The 23,265-nt window shown below is 43.4% G+C and overlaps 1 protein-coding gene across 4 annotated transcripts in view; it reads left to right on the forward strand.

Annotated features, from left to right (window-relative positions):
- ncam2a (neural cell adhesion molecule 2a) overlaps window positions 1-23,265 on the forward strand; it is a 260,785-nt gene that overhangs the window by 208,661 nt on the left and 28,859 nt on the right. For 2 of the 4 annotated variants that reach the window (XM_088998251.1, XM_088998250.1), the window contains one exon: window positions 1,727-4,661. The exons of the other annotated variants lie outside the window; for them this stretch is intronic. In XM_088998251.1, coding sequence (XP_088854377.1) covers window positions 1,727-1,783 — 57 coding nt within the window. In that variant the 3' untranslated portion in view covers window positions 1,784-4,661. Of the gene's footprint in view, window positions 1-1,726; window positions 4,662-23,265 lie in introns of those variants that run through there. 4 annotated transcript variants of the gene reach the window in all.

Here is a 23,265-nt window from a genome sequence, read left to right on the forward strand (position 1 = left end):
TGGTGCCGCCACTCACACCTTAGGCGGCTGGCATGCCAACGCGACCCGTCAGCCAGACAGAAGGTGGTCGGTCCGAGTTGGGCGGTAATCTGGACTGGTGCTGTCCAGAATGAGTCCAATTTGTGAGAGCAGCTCGGCCGGCGAATGCGGACCCAGTCCGACACAGTCAGTGTGGGTTGCTTCGTCCGGCGCTTCTCGTTGGGCCTTCTGCTGGCTGAGGAAGAGTAGGGAAGGCTGTCTGCTTGGTTGGAGCTTTCTCCACCCCCGTTGGCCTGGGTGTGAATTGGGCCACCCGCATTGTCAGAGATAGAAAAGCCGAGTGCACAAAACAAGTCCAAGCCCAAGAGGTTGGCGCCGTGACGGGACACTTGGAAAGTGAAAGCAGGGAGAGTCCTTGAGCCATAGCGCACCGTGAAGGTGGCAGTGCCCACCATACCAATCTTACTTTGGCCATAGCCAAACAAGTCCTCAGCGTTGGCCTCGATCGGGAGATGAGAAAATAGCCGTCGAACTGTGGACACGTTCAACAGTGACCTGGAGGCTGCAGTGTCGAGCAAGAGTGGTAAGCTCACTCCATCCAGTTCCACTGTGCACCACTTGAATGGCTTGGCACGCGAGCCCACGCAGTGGATGGTGGTTCGCCTCGTTTGTCGACGTAGGGGCGGAGCGGCACATCCTGGAGAAGTGGTTCATCTTACCACAGCGTTGGGATCGTTGTCCGGTGGCCTTGCAAGCGGGCGCGCATGGCGTGCGAGGCAGAGCCACAGTTGGCACAAGGTCTGCGTGTGTTGGCCCGTTGATGTCTGACGACATTTATCTCGGTACGGTCGTAGGTGAAGGTGGGAGCAGAGCGGCACATCCTTGCGAAATGAGTCAGCTTCCCGCAGTGTTGGCATCGTTGACCGGTGGGTTTGCAAGTGGGCGCACGTGTGGGGTGCGAGGCTGACCCACAGTTGCCGTCGGGCTAATAAAGTGACACAATCCCCGTATGTCTGCGCGGGTCCAAGAGATCGAAAAATGCGCTGCCCTTCACTACCCAAGCTGTGCACTACCATAGCCGTTAGCCGTGCGTCGCTTGCCTCGTTTAGACCGATCGCCGTCAGATATGTCGTGAACGAGTCATACCAGCGGGACCACGGGACTGGTGGCTCACCGGGGAGCGCGAGAAATGAGGGGAGGGGAGCTGTGTAGAAGTCCATCTTCGTCGCCAATGTTGTGTCCGGAGGAATGAGAGAGGAGAGTTGCTTTGTCAACGTGTTTATTGTGCCACCATCTGAATCTACCTGCGGTCGTGACGTCACCGCTGCTTTTCGACCTGTCGCAACATTCTGTAGCAGTGTGACATATGCTACACTGCTGTAAAGGCAGCCACTCTCAGGGTGACATCTTGAAGTCAATGTAACAAAATAACAAAAGAATGCAACACAACACAGTCATTCAATCTTAATGCTGACTGACAGACACTCCATTTTTGATTCTGTCTCTCCAAGCAGAAGAATGAATGAACATTCTCATCCGCTTCTGTTATTGCTGTGTTCTTATTTCAATTAATCAAGTCTCTTCCGGCTGTCTTCCATCGATTCCTGTCTGTGACTCATGCGACCACGTGTCTCATGGACATCCTCCCTGACTGCGCAAATCATTTCTGTCTGCCCATCACACTTTTTGCTATAGTTTATGTTCACTGGCACTTGTGTCACCTGCATGCTGTGCTCTCAACTTGCAGGAAACTGCCGCTGAAGGAAGAAAATGGCAAAGAGTCTCTCAAGCCGGATACGATTGAAATCAAATTGCAGGGCGAGCACAGTATCCACGCCAAGCCGGAAGACAGCAAGGCATAAAAGTGGGCTCCCTCTTTTGTGCCCGCAGGAAAATTCGTATCACAAGACCAAAACCTAGAGAACCTACAGCAATGGAGCATAGTGGAGAGAAATATGTGTGAGAGGCATGTGTAAATAGAAATACTAGATTGAAGCGTGGGTGCTGACATGACATGAGTGAAAAAAATGATTGTATATTTCTTGTTTTGTTGTGTCTGGTTATGATTCACATGATATTTTGACCCCTTCAGCGCCCATCCCACAGGGTGTTTCTTGTCCAAAGAAACCACAGTTCAGTTCTAACCACACCCACCATCACGTTAATTGACTTCTCACCATGACATTGAGGGGCGATTCTAGCAACAGAAGCTCACACGACTAACACGCTCATCCTGGTATACCGATGATGTCAACCTCTTCATTTGCCTGTCTTTGAGGCAGGCGAGTTTATTCACTTCTTAAGGAATGTTAAACCTATTTTCTACCGAACGGTCCTCAAAAGGGATAACGCGTTTCTTTGTGTGTTGCAAAAGGGGTTGAAAATAAAAGCATCTCGATTTTAAAAAAGACAAGAAAAAGAATATTTTGTCTAGTAGCATATGTGCGTTTTGTTTATTGTTTTAACCAAGTCATTTATAAAGTATTGACAATAAGTATTGCTGCCACTGTTGTCATCTCTCATCACACAACTGGATGTTTTTTTTTTTTTTTTTTTTTTTTTTTTGAATGTCGGTCTCCTCCTGGGAGCTTGAACTGTGAATGTTTTTTGATCGATCAAAGCAGTTTGTTGGCAGAGCTGAAATGCTGGGAACTTCAGAATGCAGACACAAGTCAACATTTACTTTGATGTCTTTGCGCTCTGTGCCTCTGATGTCTCCTTAGTATTTTACCTTTGTTGGTCTGCTCACTGACATTGTCACGTGTTGTACATAGGTGAGAAAAAAAATATTTTGCAGAGCTTTTATGTAAATATACCATGAAGGATGTGACTTTTTTTCTTTTCAAAAGGCAGATTCTTATTTTTGTCATGTTGTGTTTGGTCCAAAGTTTGGTGCTCGTTTAACTTTTGATTGTCAAATCAAATCAGCAGCCTCGAGCCAATTTCAATTGAAGAAATCATTACGTCTGCTCCCATCGTGTCGGGACGCACTTCTGCATCACTTCTGCATTGCTTTTGGGGATTTTATTTATTTTTTGCGCTGCTGTGAACTGTGGAAAATGTACTGAACAATAGAACATCAGCACAACTGCAGGCTGATGGTGTGACTATTTTCATGCTGACATATGAGGTTTGTCAGAAAAGATCCTAGACTGGTGGCACAAAAACATTCCCAATCCAACATATTTTCCTTCGAAAATTCGAAATGCACTTTCCCAGGCTTGGAAAGACTTCTAGAATCTTCAGCATTGCCGTCATCACAGCCATCTTGATGCCGTCCGCATCCTCAAGCATCGTGGTGTACCCCTTGAGCTAGAGAACAGGGAGGAATAAATAGTGGGTGGTTTGCAAGGTCAGAAGGAAGAAATTGTCAGATGCTCGAGGTATTGTGAGCAGCTGTGCGGTCAGACCGAAGCAGCCATTAGTTGTCTGCCCTTGAACACACACACGCAGAATCTTTTGGTGGACACGCTGTTGATCGTCTGGACTACATTGAAAGAGAAAATGCGTACTCGGGGATCTGTTTTGTGACACCAGTCCTAGAGCTTTTATGACACACCGTGTCCATGTTAATGCATTTATTATCAACTGTGTTTTGTATATGGGGGAGCAGAAGAATAATCTCCATGCACTGGGTTGCATATCTGTCTATTGCATTTGCAAGCCATGTGGAGCATTCCCAATTTCAAATCTAAATTGATTTTAATTCATTCATTGCATTACAAATTTATTCGGGAATTGAAAATATGACGTACAGCGCCATTACCAAATTTGTTCGGGTTTTGTTATTTCTTGTTTCGGTGCCGATTAAGCTCTGGCCATGGCCTCTGCCAATGTTTTTTTTTCCTTCTGCAAGGGGGCAGTATTTCCCTATTTTTCATGTTAGCGCTTTGAAAGAAGACAGTACTGTATAAGGTTTCTTACGCTGCATTGAATGTTTATGTAGTCCTAAAACTCAATATTCTGTGGGTCCTGGAATTTGAGTGAAAATGACAAAAACCCTGGCACTGGAGTGGACACATTTTTGCACGTCTGGCAGTGAATGAGTTAATCTTTGGCAACTGATTCTGTTTTGTTGTTTCGATTTTTCTATTTGTGTTTTTACGTGTTTTGTTTTGTTTTTTGATGCTGTGTGAGATTATCATGACCTCCCATGAATGTGAGTCGCTGAATATGTACTCATGGACAGTAATTAACTTCCCTGGACTGCAGCGCTAAAGTAAGTGTTAGCGTAATCCCTGCCGCCACTCACCGCCCTCTCCCGCAAACCTTTTTTTTAATGTCCGAACATGGTTTCTCACAGAAACCCAATGCACCAGAATCGTAAGGATGGTCCATGTCGCGGTTCCTCTGCCGATCACGCTGACTGTACATGCGAGTGAACAGTGCCTCGCTGGCGTTACGATTTGTACGTGTTATTTTTGTATTTAACGTCGGAAACTTCATTCCTCCTGTGACCAGTCCACCATGTCCTCTTCTGTCAGGGGCGGGGAGGGTGTTCAATGGGTGTGTGTGATCTCAGTGTACAGTGTGTGTCCTCTTTGTTCCCAAATCTTTTGCACCCTTTTGGACCTTCCCTGCTGAGTGTGCTTTTGTGCAGGAAGTGGGAATATTGATGTCTCTCTCTATGTACCTGTGCAACACTTGTGTCATATGTCGCTGTAAATAAACATGTCCTGGTAGAAGAGACCGTGTTGTGAGATGTGACTCTTTCTCTAAGGTGTTTCAAGGACAACATGGAAGTTGACACTGCAACTCACAGGACAGCACTTGACTATTCCTTTCTATATTTTTTGAACTGGTCAGTAGACAATTGTGTGGCTCTGTTCGCCGGAGGGCAGTGGGCTATTTTCATCAGGGTCATTCCCAAGCAACCATTATTTCAAACAGAACCTGGATGACAGATCCAAGTAAAGCATTGAGCGCCAAGTGAAATGAAATGGAAATGAAGTGAAATGGAGCCATTTGACACTATTTTAATGCTGCTTTCTGTGTGGCATTGTTTTCTCGGTACACATTTGAGTGCCGTCATGCAACAAGTTGAATATTGTGTACTGAATGTGACAATGGAACATAACATCATTTTGAAGCTATCGCTTGAGAAAAATAATAGAAATACTGTAATAACAATTAAATGAGTGATTCGGTCTGAATAAAATTTGTCTTTAGTCATTTTACAAAAAAACAAGAACAGTGAAGGTGTCCGTTGAATGTGCGTGACTATAAAGTCTTCTTGTGTTTTGAAAGGCGCTTATAAATGAAAGGTATTATTATTATTATTGTTATATAAATATTTTGGGAACAGGAAATTTAAAAAATGAAAAACAAATTTTCTTGAATCTATTACAGATGATATCTTTAAAAAGAGGAAAAGGTTGGGCGTGCAAGAGTTTGCGCAGTATTGTGTGTGTGGTTTGCTCTCGTAAAATCAACACAGTGCACCTCACTCTTTTGTTATTTATGGTTTATTTGTTTATTGATCATTGTCATGGTAGCCATTAAAAATCCCATTTGACTGACATCAAAGAAATAGACAATCGCGTCATACTATAAATACACAAACAAAAAATTACATTTTAGAAATCAAAGGCAAGTAAAAACGTTTTTCAAAAAATATTTGAATTGTTTTAAAAAAGGAGGACTGGTAATAATATCAACAATTTGCAATTTTGATATTTTAGCAGGAAACATCAAGTCATACGAGTAAGAGTAGATCTGACCCGAGCCTTGAATTTAACACCTGTAATTTAGACATTTGGAAACAAATAGTAAAATCTTAATACAGCATTTATGATCAGCACAACCAGCCAGAGGAGGTCGTAAATCAAAAGAAAAATCGACAGAAGACAATAACCGGGGGACAGACAACGGAGCATTTGATCAGGCAATAAACTTTTTTGGGTTACGAAAAACGGAATATACGGTTAAAAATACATCTGCTGATGCACAAACTTGGACACATCATCAGTGTTGATTCCTAGAATCACTGGGTGTTTCGGGTCTTTCAACAGACACCCTCCTCCAGGCGACCCGACCGGGGTTTGCAAGGCCCCGGCCTGTGTCCAAGTGGCATGCTACTGCTCCACTGCCCCCACGGCTCTCCCCTCCTCAACCAGAGCCATCTGGTGGCTCTTTCTGCTGCCTCCACGTTGTTGCCTATGGCTCTTCTGCGGTTTGCACCTGTTATGCCCAGTATGCCATAGGCTTTGCTCAGGGAGTGGCTGGCAAATCCCCGACTGCCCACCTCCACCGGCATACACCTCGACCTCCACCCATTCCTCCGACATTCCTCCACCAGCTCCTGGTACTTCTCCCTCTTCCTTTCCTGAGCCTCCTCCATCCTCTCCTCCCAGGGAACCGTCAGCTCCAGCAAGAAGAGTTGCTTTGTGGCCTCAGAGACCAAGATGATGTCAGGTCTCAACCTGGTCTGGGTGATGTGTGCTGGAAACTTCAGTTGCCTTTCCAGGTCAACTGTCATCACCCAGTCTCGGGCCGTGGAGAGCAAACCAGCAGAGCGGTTGCTTGATGTATTCAACCTTTGTCCTTCTTTAACAAAGTGAATGGACTTCGCAGTGGCTTGGGTGTAACGGCTTGCCGCAATCCCCTTGCTGATTGCTTCAGCGATGGATTTGAGGACCTGGTCGTGCCTCCACCGATACCGACCCTCACCCAGGGCCTTGGGGCAGCTGCTCAAGATGTGTTCCAGAGTCCCAAGCTTGGAACACAGGGGGCATGCTGGTGTTTCTGTGGTGCCCCAAGTGCACAGATTAGATGGGCTTGGAAGGACATCGTACACCCCCTGAATCAAGAACTTGATCCTCTGTGGGTTCCATGACCAGATGTCCTTCCAGGTGACACGGCGCTCCATCGCCTGCTCCCACTTCATCCAGGCGCCCTGCTGCCGCATGGCCACTGCTCTGCTGGTTCGTTCTTCCTCGACTGCAGCTCGGACCTCCTCCTGCACCAGCCTCTGCCTCTCCCTCGCGCTGGCAGAGTCATAGCGGGTCGCTGTTCGGCTCCCCAGTCCAGCTCTACCTTGCGCCACTGCTCCAACAATGGTCCTGTGCCTCAGTCGAGTTTCTGCACGCTCAACTGCCTCGGCTGCCCTCCATTTCCTCCCAGTCCTCACAACGATCCCTGCCCCGGACACTTTGACATCTCTGGATCCAGAGTACTGCAGATGTTCCCGTGCCCGTGCTACGATGAATTCCTCCCTGACTGAGCTGAAGGGGAGCCTGAGCTTGTTGATTTTCCCGTACAGCCCAATGCTACTTAGGCTGCGGGGCAGTCCCAGCCATCTGCGCAGATAGCTGCTCACTCTTCGCTCAAAACCCTCCACCACGGTCATGGGGACCTCGTAGATTAGCAGCGGCCAGAGGATTCTTGGGAGGATCCCATGCTGGTAGACCCAGGCCTTGAATCTTCCCGGGAGCCCAGACTTGTCCACTGTTTTTAACCAGCCCTCCAGTTCAGCGCCGGTTGCTTTGATGGACTCGCTGTCATTCAAGCTGCAGTTGAAGACCTTGCCAAGGCTCTTCACTGGCTTCTCAGACACTGAGGGGATCTGGTGTTGTCCCAGCCTGAAACGGAACTTGTCTGTGACTTTCCCCCTCTTTAGAACCAAGGACCTGGACTTTGCGGGTTTGAAGCTCATGCGTGCCCATGCCATGATACGCTCCAACCCTTGGAGGATCCACCTGGCTCCTGGTACAGCTGTTGTTGTCACTGTGAGGTCGTCCATAAAGGCTCTGATGGGAGGTTGCCTTACTCCAGACTTGCTAAGAGGGCCCCTGCATTCTGGTTCAGCTGCCTTGACCAACATGCCCATAGCCAGTGCGAATAAGATGACTGAGATGGTGCACCCAGTGATTATGCCTACTTCCAGCTGGTGCCAGTCAGATGTCAGCTGGCTAGTGGAGACTCTCAAGCTGAACTTGCTGTAATAATCCAGGATGAGGTCTTTCACCTTCTGGGGTACATGATACTTCACCAGTGCAACCTCCACCAGTTTGTGGGGTATGGAGCCATAGGCATTGGTGAGGTCCAGCCATAATACTGCCAGGTCACCTCTACTTTCTCTTGCCTCTCTGATGAGCTGGGTTACCACGCCTGTGTGCTCCAGGCAACCAGGAACGCCCGGTACTCCTCCCTTCTGTACTGACGTGTCGATGTACTTGTTGCTCAAGAGGAAGCTGGAGAGTCTTCTGGCTACAATGCTGAAGAAGGTCTTGCTCTCCACACTCAGCAGGGAGATGACACGAAACTGGTCGATGTTCTCAGACCTCTCGTCTTTGGGTATGTATACTCCCTCCGCATACCTCCATGTCTGGGGGATCTTTCCTCTCCTCCAGATCACCTTCAGGGCCCTCCAAAGCCGATGTAAGAGCTTTGGGCAGTTTTTATATACCTTGTACGGTACTCCGCTTGGGCCTGGTGCTGAGCTCGACCTTGCTCCCCGCACCACTTCCACCACTTCACTTAGGCAAGGCTCCTTGAGGTTGAAGTCTGATGTAGGCTCTGGTGGTGTTGTCAGTGCATCGCATGGACCTAGCGGTTGTTCTCTGCTAGGGTCACTGTACGTGGCCTTGAGGTGGTTGTTGATGGCCTCCTTAGAGCAGGTAAGGTGACCAGCCCTCTTCTGACCAAGAAGCTGCCTGGTCAACTTGAAGGGATTGGCCAGAAAAGCTGAATATACTAACGGAAAAACGGAATATACTAACATTTTTGCGGGTATGTCGAAAAATGTTTGGACCTATATGTAGTAAATTATATTTTGTATTGGGCGCCGAGCTCGCTTGCATTTGGTTGCGTATAGTGCTTCACGCACACGCACGCAGACACGTTGAAGGTTTCAAGGGCTGGATGTTGACGGACACAAAGGCTAACCAATCAGCGCCCGGCTATGCTGAAGTGTTGCCGACTACTGTTTGTAATTCAGGCCTGATAATCCAAACTCGTTTACGATTGGCTGTGTAGAGTATGTGGGCGGGAAGGAAATATCCCTTCCCAGTTGACGCCCCGGAAGACGTGAGGCGTAAGTAATGGCAGCTGGCATGTAATTCAGTAATTACGTGCAAGCAGCTTCAGTCATGGCTTACTGCAGACCCAAGGTTATATGTCGTCGTACTACAGTAGGTGTGAATTTATTTTACGACGTTAAGCGTCTGTGTTTTATACTTCCCCGTCTAGTGTTTGACTTAAACATACATTCCATACAAAATACATGTATCGCACTGAAGCAATTTACAAACAAATTCACCTTACGAACGACCGCTCGGACCTCATCTCGTTCGTAAAGTGGGGAGCATCTGGTACTGCTCTAATAATCAGTAAATTGGATTGGATTGGCATCCGTTTGCTATCCGAATTATGTGGACCTTGGGGCAGACAGTGGAGTTGCTTATGAAAATGAATTACTGTATGTATTTGCCACAATGTTTAAATGTTCCTAGTTTTGTTGTCAATGGTTAATCAGCATATTAAAAAAATACATTAATCAAATGAGCAAATGTTATTTTCAGCATACACCATCAGATAGACAACTACAATCAACCCCTGGGCTATAGTTTGGATACCAATGAATTCAATGCACATTGACTACCAGGCGCAAGAGATCGATTCGCTTTCATTTGTAGTGCGTCAATTCACAATGGAAGTTATCTGAGGGCACTTAACATATTGAGCAGGGAAGAACTGAAAGACAGTGACAATGACAGAAGGCAAGTGCAACGACAAGATATGGGGAAGCCAAACAAGGCAGCACACAACCAAACTAAACAAAAGTAAAAAAAATGTAAATGCACAGACACACGCACATTTACACACGTGTCAAGTCAAACAGTGTTTTTGCTAACTGACAGAAAGTCATAAAGTAGAAAAAAGAGCACAATAAACCTCAAGGTAATGTTTCTCCCCTAATCTCAGTCTTTGCAGAGTCCCTCATGATTCTGACAACACCTTAATCCCAACTACTCAAGAAAGTTTGGAAAAAACGCCTCCCACCATTGTTGGAAGTTTTCTCTCCCCTATGCACAAAAGCAGACGTGCACTTTGACGCCACTTTTGCGCACAATTCCACAGTGACAGCCTCACACAAATTAATTTCTCAAGCTCTGCCAGTGTGCACTGAAGGTGGAGATTTTCTGCAACGGGAAAATCCACCTGCAAGCTTTCTGCCAGGTCCGCTTTCTTAATCTGTTTGATTTCCAAGTCACCCAGCACAGGTCCAGCTCGGCTCTGAGCCGACAGGCGAGGATGTGCAGAACATTGGGGAGAAGATGGCTATATTCTGGTCCACGCTAGACTGGAATAAAATAGAGCCACCTTTCTTTTACCTCTATGGTGAGGCAACATATGATTAGAAGTCCTGAACCACTTCAGTCTTCCAAGCAGCTTTAACCGCATGATGCCGCTAATCACAGAGGAAAAACTTGACCCAAGGTTCAGATAGTAGTGTAGCATACCTTCCAACCCCCAACACGATGGCTCCCATGTGGCAGCGTCAGAAGTGTTAATGACTCCTCCGCAGTCCATTTGTGCCCCAGATGAGCTCTGTATTACTTGAAACACATGGTGAATTGACTTTTTCTTCATTTGAATTACTGTTTTAGGAGTGATTTGTGATTAGCCGTCACGTGTTGACGTTCAATGGGTTAATTTGGGACTACTCTGCAGCACTATGTGAAAAGGACAGCTGGCACCTATGTATACTGGCCACAATGTGAAGTACATGTTCACAATGAGCTGCATCAAATAATTGAGAAAACTTTTTTTTCCATTAGGCCTTTAGGTATGAATGGCCCAACTTATGACAAAAGGAAAGAAAGAACTTGAAAAACAAAATACATGAGATGCTGGAAAGGCAGCCACTCTCGCGGCGCCTTAAAGTCAAAAGAACAACAAAAAAATGACAACACAAAGACACAGACAGTCATTCAATCTTAGGCACTTCACTTAAGCAGTTCTAGATGAAAGAGGAGAGAATCAAAGCATCCTTTTCACCATTGTATCAGGGACGTCGTGGTGAAATGTGCATGTCTTCTTCTTTTCCTTTCGGCCTTGCCCCTCAGGGGTCGCCACAATGCGAATCAAACCTATGAAATGTGCATGTCTGTTACAAGCTAAATGATGAAAGCAAACACAAAGCTGGAGCATCAATTGATGAAAAGAGGGTGTGTCACATAACCTGTCCCACGTAAATCTGTTTCAATTCCAAGCCGCGACAGTTCTGCATCTGCGCACTGCACAAACGCTCCTTTCTGCTCATCGCCATGCATCCACCCAGCCACAATTATAAACAAACAATTGTTATTCATTCGGTTTAAGGCATCATTGAGGATGTACGGCTCGACTTCAATGGTATAGTCACACCCAGAACGATGACCAAACCGTTTAGTTCCGCACATTAATTTTGTTTAACATACAATACCTTATAGAATTATAAGGTTTTGTATGAGAATTAATTAAAATCAATTTTCAACGTACAGCTGTATGTAAACTCACTTTGCAGTGCTTTATATTGAGATAACAGATAGCGTTGTGATATATAAATTTTGTTCCAGCTTTTATTATAATTTTTTTTTTGGAACGACAAATTAATTCAATCCTTCGTTCCAATGGCTCCTTGCTTAAGCAGAAAAAAACACGCATGTAACTTAAAGGACAACCGACATCACTTTTTTGACTTTTTTTAGATGCTATAAAATGTTTTGAAAAACGTTGTATAGCATCTAAAATACCCAAAACACGCATTTTTAGTCAAATGCAGAACACCAATAAAAATACAGTGTCTAAAACAGGGATGTCAAACATACGGCCTGCGGGCCGAAACCGTCCCCCAAGGAGGTTTAATCAGGACCGCATGATTTTAAAAGTGGAAAAAATGCACAAACGACATAGAATTCATATTTTTAATGAGGTGCAATTCAAATATTGTCCACTAAGGGGCAGAGTGGTGCTGTTTCGATCAAGGTAGAAGAAAAAGGCGGTGTTCTTTTTCAACCCGGTCATTTTTTTTCATCCGCGGTTTCATCACACAATTGGCAAGTGGCAACCCCGCTCATTTACCCTGCCTGAGAGATGTGTGTGTGTGTGTGTGTGTGTGTGTGTGTGTGTGTGTGTGTGTGTGTGTGTGTGTGTGTGTGTGTGTGTGTGTGTGTGTGTGTGTGACCAGACCTGATGCGGAAGTGGGGCGGTACAAAGACAAGATTGCAGGATTACTGTGGGAGTTTGAGAAACTTTTTCAGTATTTGGTGAATTTGAGACAGAATTTTCAGTCTTTTTGCTCACATTTCACAGTTAAAGCTTCTGTTCTACCGGTCGAAATCCAGCTAGAAATAATTGATTTGCAATGCGATGCAGATTTGAAGGGCAAATTTGCCTCCGGAGGTCTGGACAAATTTTAGCAGTACCTACTACCAGGGTACCCCAGATTAACAGCTCTGGCTGCTAAAGTGTTGTACATGTTTGGAACAACATACCTTCGTGAACAAATCTCAGTAATGAATATTAATATCGTGTAACAAAGAGGGTACAGAAAGTGCTTAAGAATGAATGACTCTCTGTGTCTTTGTGTTATGTTATTTGTTATTTAGTTGTTTTTTATTTTTTTGTTGTTTTGACTTTAAGACGGCGCCGCGAGAGTGGCTGCCTTTCCAGCAGCTCCTGTATTCATCCCTTTCCTAACTTTGTTGCTGTGAAATGTAAATTTCTCCACTGCGAGACTGCTAAGGCAAAATCCAATATCAATAAAACAAAAAATGTGTTCAAAGCTCATGAACAAGCACTTAAATGACATTGTGAACGTGTCAGCTAGTCAGGACATGACACCTGCTATTGATGCACGTGTACAGGCCAAAAGATGCCAAATATCAGGAACAAAAACAAGGGTTTAAAAATTCCTTTCTTTATGAATAAATTCCTCATATGGAGCTTGGACGCCCTCTTCTGGCGGCTTTTGGGTGCAACACGGTTTTCAGACCAAACATGTACAGCAAAATATGTTGACGTGAATGAAAGGACTACTACAATGTGTCCTTTCTCGGTCAGGGGCGTTCCTTCAGTGACGTGACGTGAGGACTTGTGACCAACTCAAAAACAAGACTTCCGTAATATTCAGCGCGCGAGTTTTAAAACGTAAAATATAGCTAGATGCGGTGGAATCTTTGTAAAATACGCTCAGTAGAAGTCATTTGACGCGATTTTACAAATTATGGACACAACTTGTCCGGAGGCGTCGGTTGTCCTTTAAGCTCACGTACTAGTGTTCATATTTAGCTTTTGAGGTGTGAAAAGCCGCATTGTATGACAAGTTGGGTGGCTGATGTGGGTTATTTGAAATGCCGCCTAGCAATTACAAAGCGCAGCCACGCATCATCACAGCCAGAGTCCCTTAAAGCCTGTATAGATTATACCCATTTGCAGAATGCACCAAGCATAACTGCATAGAGCCTCTGGGAAAAAAAAAACCTCTCCCAATAATTGAGCACATGGCAGGGTAAATGTCAAACCATTTGCCGGCCATTCAGAGACACAGTGTTCTTCTCTATTAGTCTAATATGCGGGAGTTACTCCTCCCGGCTTTGTGCAAATTCATATTGGATTTTTATTAAAATTCGAACCAATAGAAATGGTTGTGCCTCTAGGGGAGCTTTAAAAAATCAATTTGCTAAACAGTTCAAAATTTCCCCCATAATTGCCTCTGCGGAGAGTGAACCTCATCACGAGTCAAAGGTGATCCTTACCCAAGTGTGAGTAAACTTTGCTCTCTTGTCGTATAAGACTTGGCTTCACTTTTGACCGCGCGGTCTCACATGTCCTCATTACTCCAGCAAGCCAAACAAGCTGGAGGAAGCTCATCAAAAGGCCCTCAGGCACATTCGCCGGCTAATGAAATGAAATATCCTGGCATCCGAGTCCAAAATAGAGCTGTATGTCTGGACACACGCGCGTGAATACAATCAGCTTGATTTGGCTCATTACCCCGAAAAGGGAAGCCACCAGCTGACAGGATTAATTATAAAGTGACATTTCCGGATAATAGCCTTCTGGTGGATGTCACTGCTAATGAACATGCGGAGGACTATGAAAGAGAAATCCTCCAGCTCACAGGATTCATCAATACTCGGGTGTACAATGACGTTACGGCGGTTTGTGCGCACTGAATCGCAGTTGTCGAGCTTCAGGCCAGCTGTGAGGACAACCTATTTGAGTCGCTTCTTTGCCTCGCTCCCACATGAACTTTAGGTCACACAACAGTAACAAGTGATGTGTCAAAGCCAGATGCTCCTCTCTGCCTCTCACCAGCTGTGGTCCTTGTCTGGGGTTTGCACTCCTTGGCCTACTCAGGGGCCACATGGCCTGTCTTATCGCGTTAAAAAAACAAGATCTACGCACTTTGCAGTTCCTGAATCGTTTACTAAAACTCAGATTTCAAAGCCAGATATTTGTGGAGGCATGCACCACAGGTTCTGGGTCCAGATCTTAGATTCATTCGGAGCTTTGCATGTTTTCTCCAGGCACTCTCGTTTCTGACAACAATGAAACAACACGCTGCCATTGACCAATCCCGTCGCAAAACTGCGTTCACCGGGATCGAGAGACTATCATCCTCGACCCAAAATTCATGCGATATGCTTGTTATTATTCTTCATTTATGATTGGTCGTCTTTTATTTTCATAACCTCAATTTTGCTTCATCTGCGCAGTACAGTGACGACAAATGCTTTCTTCTCCCTCATTCACTCTCTGTAACAAAATGTATTACACTTCTAACTAGGAACTACTTTTAATCAATTTTGAAATCATCAATCCATATTTGGACCACCACATCCAATGATCTGGTCCCCTTGGCCTTGAGTGTGACAATTGACTTATATGTAATAGAGGATCATTGCTTGCAAATTAAGCCAAATTAGACAACTCTTTGACAAACAAACAAGATCCAACGGAAGAGCAATCTCAAAATATTGTAAAGGTGTGTTTTTCAGGCAGCCTTGTTTTGGAGTCGTTGCTGGTCTTAAAAAAAAAAATATTTTTCACATGCTGACATTCAAGTTGCTGCTCTGCGTGGTCCTCGTCAGGCAATCAAACAAAGCTCCATCGTCAATGCGATTTTTTGTCGATTTTTCTTGCATTTACATCTCAATTCACTTCGGCTACAATTTATATCCCACTGGTCTGGTCTAAAGTTTTTGGTGGAGTTCACTAACTCATTCACCGCCATTCCCGAATATATTCGGGAATAAAAAAGTGTGACGTGGAGCGCCATTCCCGAATTTGAGGGGTTTTTGTTGCTTGTGTGCCGATAAAGCGCTGGCCAGACCTCTGGCAATGTTTTTCCTTTCCACAAGTGGGCAGCATCTCCCTTTTTTTCCATGTTAGCGCCTTGTTCCTGCTTCAGCTGTTGTTAAAGCGCTATTTCAACCAATGTGTATGTATTGCATTGTATTTTGGATAGTCATCCTCATTTCAAGCTCATATAACTCCAGACCCATATAATTTACAAATTGACTTTTTTTCTGACGAAAGAAGAGAGTCCTTACGCTTCATTAAATGTTTATGTAGTCCTAAAACTCAATATTCTGTGGGTGCTGGAATTTCTAGTGACAATAACAAAAACCCTGGCGCTGGAGTGGACACATTTTTGCACGTCTGGCAGTAAATGAGTTAATATGCTTAAAAAGGAAAATGAGTAGAAAGGGGTTGGTCAACCGTCCTGCTGAATTGTCTCAGCAGCATAGCTGGTCCGTGTCTGCGATTCAACATCAAATAAGTTAAAGGACACTGCAACCTCTTGTCTAACATGTACATGTTTACAAAAATAACAAGCAGAAAGCAGTGTAGAATCTTTTGAAATGTAACCGCTAATGCTTCGTGATAAGTTCTCCCAGTTGTTCTCCCTTACTCTGCTTGTTAGGGGAGAACTGACATTGTGTATGGAGAAGTAGGCGATAAAATAAACTGCACGGAACATATTATAATTCACCAATATAATGAGCAATTCACTTGCCATTAATTGACAAAAACAGCTCAAAGACTGGAGCTTATTAGATTGTTCACTGTGAATGTCACGGCCCATCTGCCATGACCTAAATCAGTTCTAAAAGCTTAAACATGTTTGTTACAACCCGGTCATGAGGAATAGAATAAAGTGATTTCACTTTTAATTTTGAGTTTTAGAAATAAAGATGCTCTGCTGTAGCAGAAATTCACATTATTTACATTTTGATCAGAGCATACTAATTGACAACAATTTGTAATGTTAAAGGACAACCATCGTCACTTTTTTGTTTTTTAACTGACATCAGAAAAACGTTTTATAGCATCTAAAATACTCAAAACATGCAGTATGATATTTTTATTTAAATACAAAACACCAATAAAAATGACTTAAAGTGTCCAAAATTTGCAAAAAAATTGAGCTGTGAATTGGCATTTTTAGAAAGTCCCGGCCCCAGTTCGTGACGTCACGCCATGCCGTCTTGCATTGCTGGCGAATCAAAACAATGGCTTCAGATTCGGAGAATATGCTTTCTTGTTCCACATCCAGTTATGAATATGATTCAAATTGTTCTGAAGAGGAAAGCATACATGTTTGCAATCGATTAAAGAATTTATTCCGTGCCATTATGAGGCAACATTGAGGGGAAATTGCTCACCGAAACAGAGGCACAAAATGTCGACCTCCTGTGGCCACCTCTGTTTCCACAGGCTGATAAATTCCTTATATGGAGCTTGGACGCCATCTTCTGGCAGCTTTTGGGTGCAACACGAGGTCCCCAGACCAAACAAGTACATCACAATACATTGACGTGATGGAAGGACCGCTACTATGCGTCTTTTTTTCAGTCAGGGGCGTTCCTTTCGTGACGTCACGTACGGACTCGTCACCAACTCAAAAACAAGACTTCCTGAATATTCAGAGCAAGTCTTAAAACGTAAAATATAGCTATATGCGGTGCAATCTTATTAAAATACGCTCAGTAGAAGTCATTTGAAGCCATTTTACAAATTATGGACACAACTTGTCCGGAGACGTCGGTTGTCCTTTAAGGTATAAGATTGTTGGTACATTCCCTTAATGAATGCAAAGTTACTTGGATGACTGATATCAATATAAACAGTTTAACGATCGTTAAACTTTGTCAATGGGGTTCCTCAAGGTTCTATGCTAGGTCCTCAATCATAGATTCTATTTTCACTCAGAACTGGGAAGTTTAAAATCTTTGCCCAATCCTAGTGTCTTGATTATGGTTCATTGTGTTGTTTTTTTTTACCAAAATACTGTACTTTTTTAAATCACTGTGCTCAGTGTTGACATGCAATTAGTATAAATGCTCTGTAATGTACAGTATGTCTGCGATTTCAATGCAAAATTTCTGTTACTCAAAAGAACAGTTTCAGCAGAGTAAAACTATAGCACAATTAAATAAATATGGACATTTTCACCTTTATATAGAGGTGAGGGGGAAATGCAGATGTATCAAAGTGTCACAACAAGCATGTGGGACACATTCAGTCTAATGTCACCTATCCAATCTGGTCCAGACATTTTGAGACACTGACTTGAGTTTTCATGTTTTGTCCACCACCAGAATGAATTTGGAATGTTGATGTAACATTGGGCTGTCCCCACAGCAAATCACCTGGGTAATTTTTTTGACATATTTGCCTTTTGTGATGCTTTTTGATTTTTTGATTTAATATTTTATTTTTATCTGGTCTTGAAAGTTCTCTCCGTTGAGGCACCCACCATGAGTCAAACCTGAGCTGTCTGCGTGTACGGCATCTGGTGCAACTAAACCAAGTCTTAAAATGGATTTGAAATAAAACAATGTAATTGAAATGTTAACTTACCTCTGAAAGAGTCTACGAGAGGTGCAATGACAACAACTTATAAACACAATTGCCGTTTAAAATAATTGTTACTGGCAGCCCTAAAGGGTCTCACAAAATTTGACCATTTTTGTCTTCCCAAACATCCGAGTGTATACAGACCTTGCTGCGGTCAAAAGTGAAGGAAGTAAGAGTCGTGGAAAAAGGAGCAAGTGAAGCACTCAAGGTCTGTCAAATTCTCCTGAGATGAACTAAAGAAGAAATATGTCCCTGAATTAAACTTTTTGCATCATAGATGTTTCATCTTCGATCACTGTTTTTCTCTTAAAAACATGTCACACACATGTCATGGGCCTCTAGGTGAATACGAATGCCACCCGGTGATGTGGGGGGTGTTTTGGGGATACTGTTCTGAATAATGAGTGAGGTTACACAGCATGTACATGAACAGTTTGAATGATTGCGTTCCAATCAGCCAAATCGGTTCTCTTGGAGGCAGAGCAGCCACGGGAAATAAAAGTGGAATAAAGGGGTGTGTTGTGATTATGCGCAATTCATCCACCTCATCTGGATTCCACAAAGCGCTAGTTCTGAAGATACAAGCAAAATAAATAAATAAAATAAATCATGTTTTGCAAAACACAAGGGAGAGCAAAATGTTTGAAATAATGAATACCTATTGGGACTATCGCAGACAGGAACAAAGTTCAACTGCTTCTTGTTTGAAGCGCCCTGCGGTTTCAAATTTAATGAAAGACTAAGTAAATAAATATAATCTAACCCACTTTCTTCCTCAGAAGATGAAAGTCAAGCATTAAATAAATGTATTTCCAGGTGCTGCTCTCCCTGGAGCTTGTTATACGCAACAAGATGGAGGTCAACAAGCGCTTTTGGAACAGCGAAGCCCCCGCGGTCAGTTCATTTTTTCCCCAAGTTTCGAACAAGATACAGTGGGACCTTGTCTTACAAACTGAATTGGTTCCCAGACAGAGTGTGTAAGGCGAAAAGTGTGTATCCCAAAAATTAATTTCCCACAGGAAACCATTAAAATGAGAATAATCCATTCCCAGGTCCCCATAAAACATAATTTTCTACTTTCTAATTTTCTAATCCTTAAAACTACACAAAATATACCTTATTTTATGTATAATAAATGTGCTATAGTATTATGATTAAAGAAATAAACTGTACTATACAATAAAGTCATTTTATTTACCTTTGTGATGGTCGTTAATGGCTCGATGGAATGGAGTATCCGGTTTCCTGTGCATTAAACACTTGATGAGGAACATAGGCTTCTTTCACCATCTTGAGGAATGATCCCTTGTAGGTGCTTTCTCTGTGATAATTGTATCTAGTTCATCAATTGTGATCTGTTTAGCTGGGTTAATAGCTTTTTTTCATCAAGTGTACAGATGACTTGTGCAGGTTATTTGTGGAGCCTTGTTGGTAGGATATTTAACCTTCCAGCCGACACTCTGCTTTTGAACTATCAAAGTTGAAATGGGTCCAAATTTCCCTTTTTCCTATAGATTTTCTCACCATTTTACTTGTTTTTTTCCCCTTTTATTTATTTTTTTGGGTTTAAAGCTCTGTCCTCTCCCTTTCGTGTGTGTGTGTGTGTGTTTTCTCTCTATCTCTCTCTGTCTGCCTGTGTCTATGTTTAACCCTCTCCCCCACACTGCTGGGTTCTTGACCAATCACGTGGCTTTAACCGAAGACGCCATTTTGTTTTTTGGAGAACGGCCTCACTCTCTCTTTGTCTATAACCACATGCCCCACTGCTTCTTGACCAATCACAAGTCCGCTGCCATTTCCTTGTTTGGAGAATGGGCTCTTTCGCGAACGACACATCACTCATTGTGGCAGCTCCATGTGCATCCCGAAAAATAGTTTGTATGCCAAGGTAAAATTTTCATAAATGTAACGTTCGTAAACCGAAAAGTCCGTAAGTCAAGGGGTTCGTAAACCGAGGTCCCATTGTATTTGCTTTCTCTCTTTTATTCACCTGCAAACAACCAAAACAAAAAGAGATGACGTGGAACAGCCTTTTTGCCCGTCCAGCTCTTTACCTTGTCACATAATTGGCTGATTAATTCAGAGCATTCAACCATAAAACATACAATTTAAATGAGTAAAACTGACACACCGCCCTGATTCATTTATCAGAAGGCAGTCCAAAACAGCAAGTCCTGCAAATTAGGCTTGTCATGTGTGGAAAGCACATGGGAGGAGATCCCTCTTTTTCAGTTGAGGCATCCCAGTGGTCAAGTGGTTAGCGCGTCACCCTCACAGTGCAGAGGTGCAGGGTTGGATTGAGGCTGTGTGGATTTTGGATGTTCTCCCTGTGCTTGTGTAGGTTTCCTCTGGGTACTCCGGTTTCCTCCCAAAGTCCAAATATATGCATGCCCGGTTAACGGAAGACTCTCGAATTTACATGTAGAGTCTGGGAAAGCAACCATGATTAGGATATGCGGGTCAGGGGAAAAAAAGGGAAAACTGGAACCATATGTCTTTTCGATCATTTGTGGTTTGTGGTCCGTCTTTTTGTCTGATCACACAATGTTTGCCATGGACCATGAGTGACCCTGCCAGAGGTGTCAGGCAACAAACATTTAGCTTTGAGGATCATTGGGACACACAAACCCCTCAGCCATGGTACAGTGATGGCTGTTTCAAGACTCTTGAAACCCGAGTGAATTGCATAGAAGGGTCACTTCCCAATCGGAAATAGATTTATTCAAATCACAAGATTTTGTTCACATAGGACAAGAAAGGAGATAATCATGGCCACTTGCCCAAAGGAATAAATAATGTACATATTTTGGAGGAAGAGGAACAGTCTGCACATGCGCAGGATCTTTCACTTTCAGACAGCACTTAATCATTTTTTTAAAGAGGCCAGTTATGTCAAAGCAGAAATTCGACAGTATTGCACCTGAGTGGGCTGGTTGGAGACAATTTAATGGAAATCAGGAACTTGTCCAGCAGTTGGGGATTTTCTTTTTGGATGCATGATACACGATATCAAAGGAGTTTTCATGCATGAAAATCCCAGTTCGGTTTGCACAAACTTTTTTTCCCCAAACCTTTCTGACCAGGGGTCTTAAAGCCACCTTGCTTTTCTTTTACGCTCTGAGAAAGCAGTTATGTCCCAAATACTCGTGAATTATGAGACCATTTCGAAAAGTATTTTATGGACTTTCTGACATATCACAGGTAAACCCAAAATTAATTGATACTTTCACATATCTCTGATGGTCTTTTTAATTAACATTTTATTATTGGACTTATTGTCTTCACTGCTCTCCCTGGTCAGGGGTATTCCTGAACAGGGAACCAACTCAATTTACATCTTTTCATTTTTGTCCCTTTTTTCATTATTTGGCTAAGAAAATACTCTTCTTGGCTAAGAAAATGCGTCAATGTTCCACATTTTTATATTGAGGCAAACTTGCATCTGTTATGAAGTGACCAAATCTTGTTACTTAAGCCTGGAATGGGATCAGGATCAAGTCAAGATATCATGCTACACTACAGTCAGTTGCTTTTGAATACATACAAATATCAAATAAAGGCAATGCAAGATGCAAAACCAACCTGATACCTTACTCAAATCGGGTTTAATTTGCCTCTTCACTTTGGGGGGGGGGGGGCAGTTTGGCTGCCCGTTTTTAAATAAAGATCATACAGAGAGTAAATGTTTTTTTGGGGGGCAGGGGAAGCCTTTAGCTCCATACACTTTCACACTGAATTGGTTTGCTGTATTAGTATGAAACTTTGAAAATTTGTTTCTTTTTAATACCCACTTTATTTACTCTTACTTTTATTTTCATTTGCCCTTGAGCCTCACTTCTAAGCATCTCACCCTCTTGGCTTTATGCGATCTTGTGTGTCGGATGAAATGTGATCACCATAGCAACCTTGGAAAAAGGTGATAGTTCTTTCTGTTGGGAGCATTCAATCTTCAGATGTTCCCCGATGGGCAGACGATAAAAAATTTAAATATTGTAGACATTTGAAGACTTTTATACAGACGAGTGAATAGCCTTCAACGCAAAACTTTATGAAGACACAATGGCCTTAGGAGAACATTTTTTTTTGCCTCTAAACTTTGCGGTAGATGTTGATGGGTTAAATGGATTACATTGTTTGTTCCTGGTTCATCTCTCTTCAGGGTGTTAGAAGTGGGATGGTGAAATCAGCAGGAAGCCAGGTGTTGAACAGAATAAATGAATTTAATCTTGTAGACAGCAGGGACATTGTGAGGTCGGTTGAGGAGAGATGGAGAGGAAGAAGAAAAGATAGATGGGCTGGGAGAGCATTTATATAAGACGGACAGGATGTGACATCATGTAGAGGCAGGCAGGATTTTCTGGGCGTTTCTTTCCCTATCAAAGTCTGTCTCATCGTTAAGGCTCTGCAATTCATTCTCTCACAGAAATGGCAGTAAGTCATTGGATTGGATATGCCTTTATTAGTCTCACAGTGGAGAAATTTACATTTCACAGCAGCAAAGCATTGTTAGATGTTAGTTGGTGAGTACATGTTAGTGGTTAGTGAGTCTGCATTTCTTGGAGGGCACACACTTTCTGGGGGAACGACTTTGCAGCCAACTGCACTCATTACCAAAAGTGAACATTTTGGTAATGGGGAATTGAGCTATTTATCGTCACTCCCCCTTGTTGAGGCATGAAAAGTCTCAATTTGCCAACTGGGAACGTGTTTGCGTGGAAAACACAGCCCATTTCGCAGATGTATCAATTTGCAAAGCACCATTTGTCAATCACTGCTCTTGAATTTGGAGGCCAAATTTTGGCATGTCTCTTAACACCTGCATGGGCACCAATTCATGTGGCATTTGACACGAAAATTGTGTACGTTGAGCACAGCTTCTTCTGCAGCTGTACTTCTCTGCTGGCACCCAATCAAATCATCAGCAAATTTTGTGTGGGGTACACATTTGCATGTCGCCACATTCTTTGGGTGGAGGACAGCCTTCTACAATTCTTTAGCACGATTGGCATGGTCAGCAAACATTATGGCAATCTGTATAAATGGTCATCATACTCGCCTTTTGTCATTCATTCGGAGGGCACCGTTGACCGTCAGTCTTCAGATGGATGTCCTGCACAGGACATCCATCCACGGCAACGGTCACCGTGGTATGGATGCCCAGGAGGTCTCGCCTTCTGGAGAATCTCCTTCTACCAATTCTACCAAAGCGCAGAAACCCTATACAATAAAATATCTGATTCCGCCTGAATCTCTGATTGACACCAGTGCCCACTCAACTTATCTGCCAATTTTACACTTACCAACCTGAACGGCGAGAAATTCCTCTAATGTGCACTGCATTCAATTACTCTAACGTGCACTGTATTCAATTAATAATAATAAATAGTAATCAAATCAATCACAACAGATTAACCTGCCTTTTTAGCCGTAACT

Source organism: Hippocampus bargibanti, linkage group LG01 (assembly GCF_051943395.1).
Source record: "Hippocampus bargibanti isolate YZ-2025 linkage group LG01, ASM5194339v1, whole genome shotgun sequence".
Taxonomy (NCBI): Eukaryota; Metazoa; Chordata; class Actinopteri; order Syngnathiformes; family Syngnathidae; genus Hippocampus; species Hippocampus bargibanti.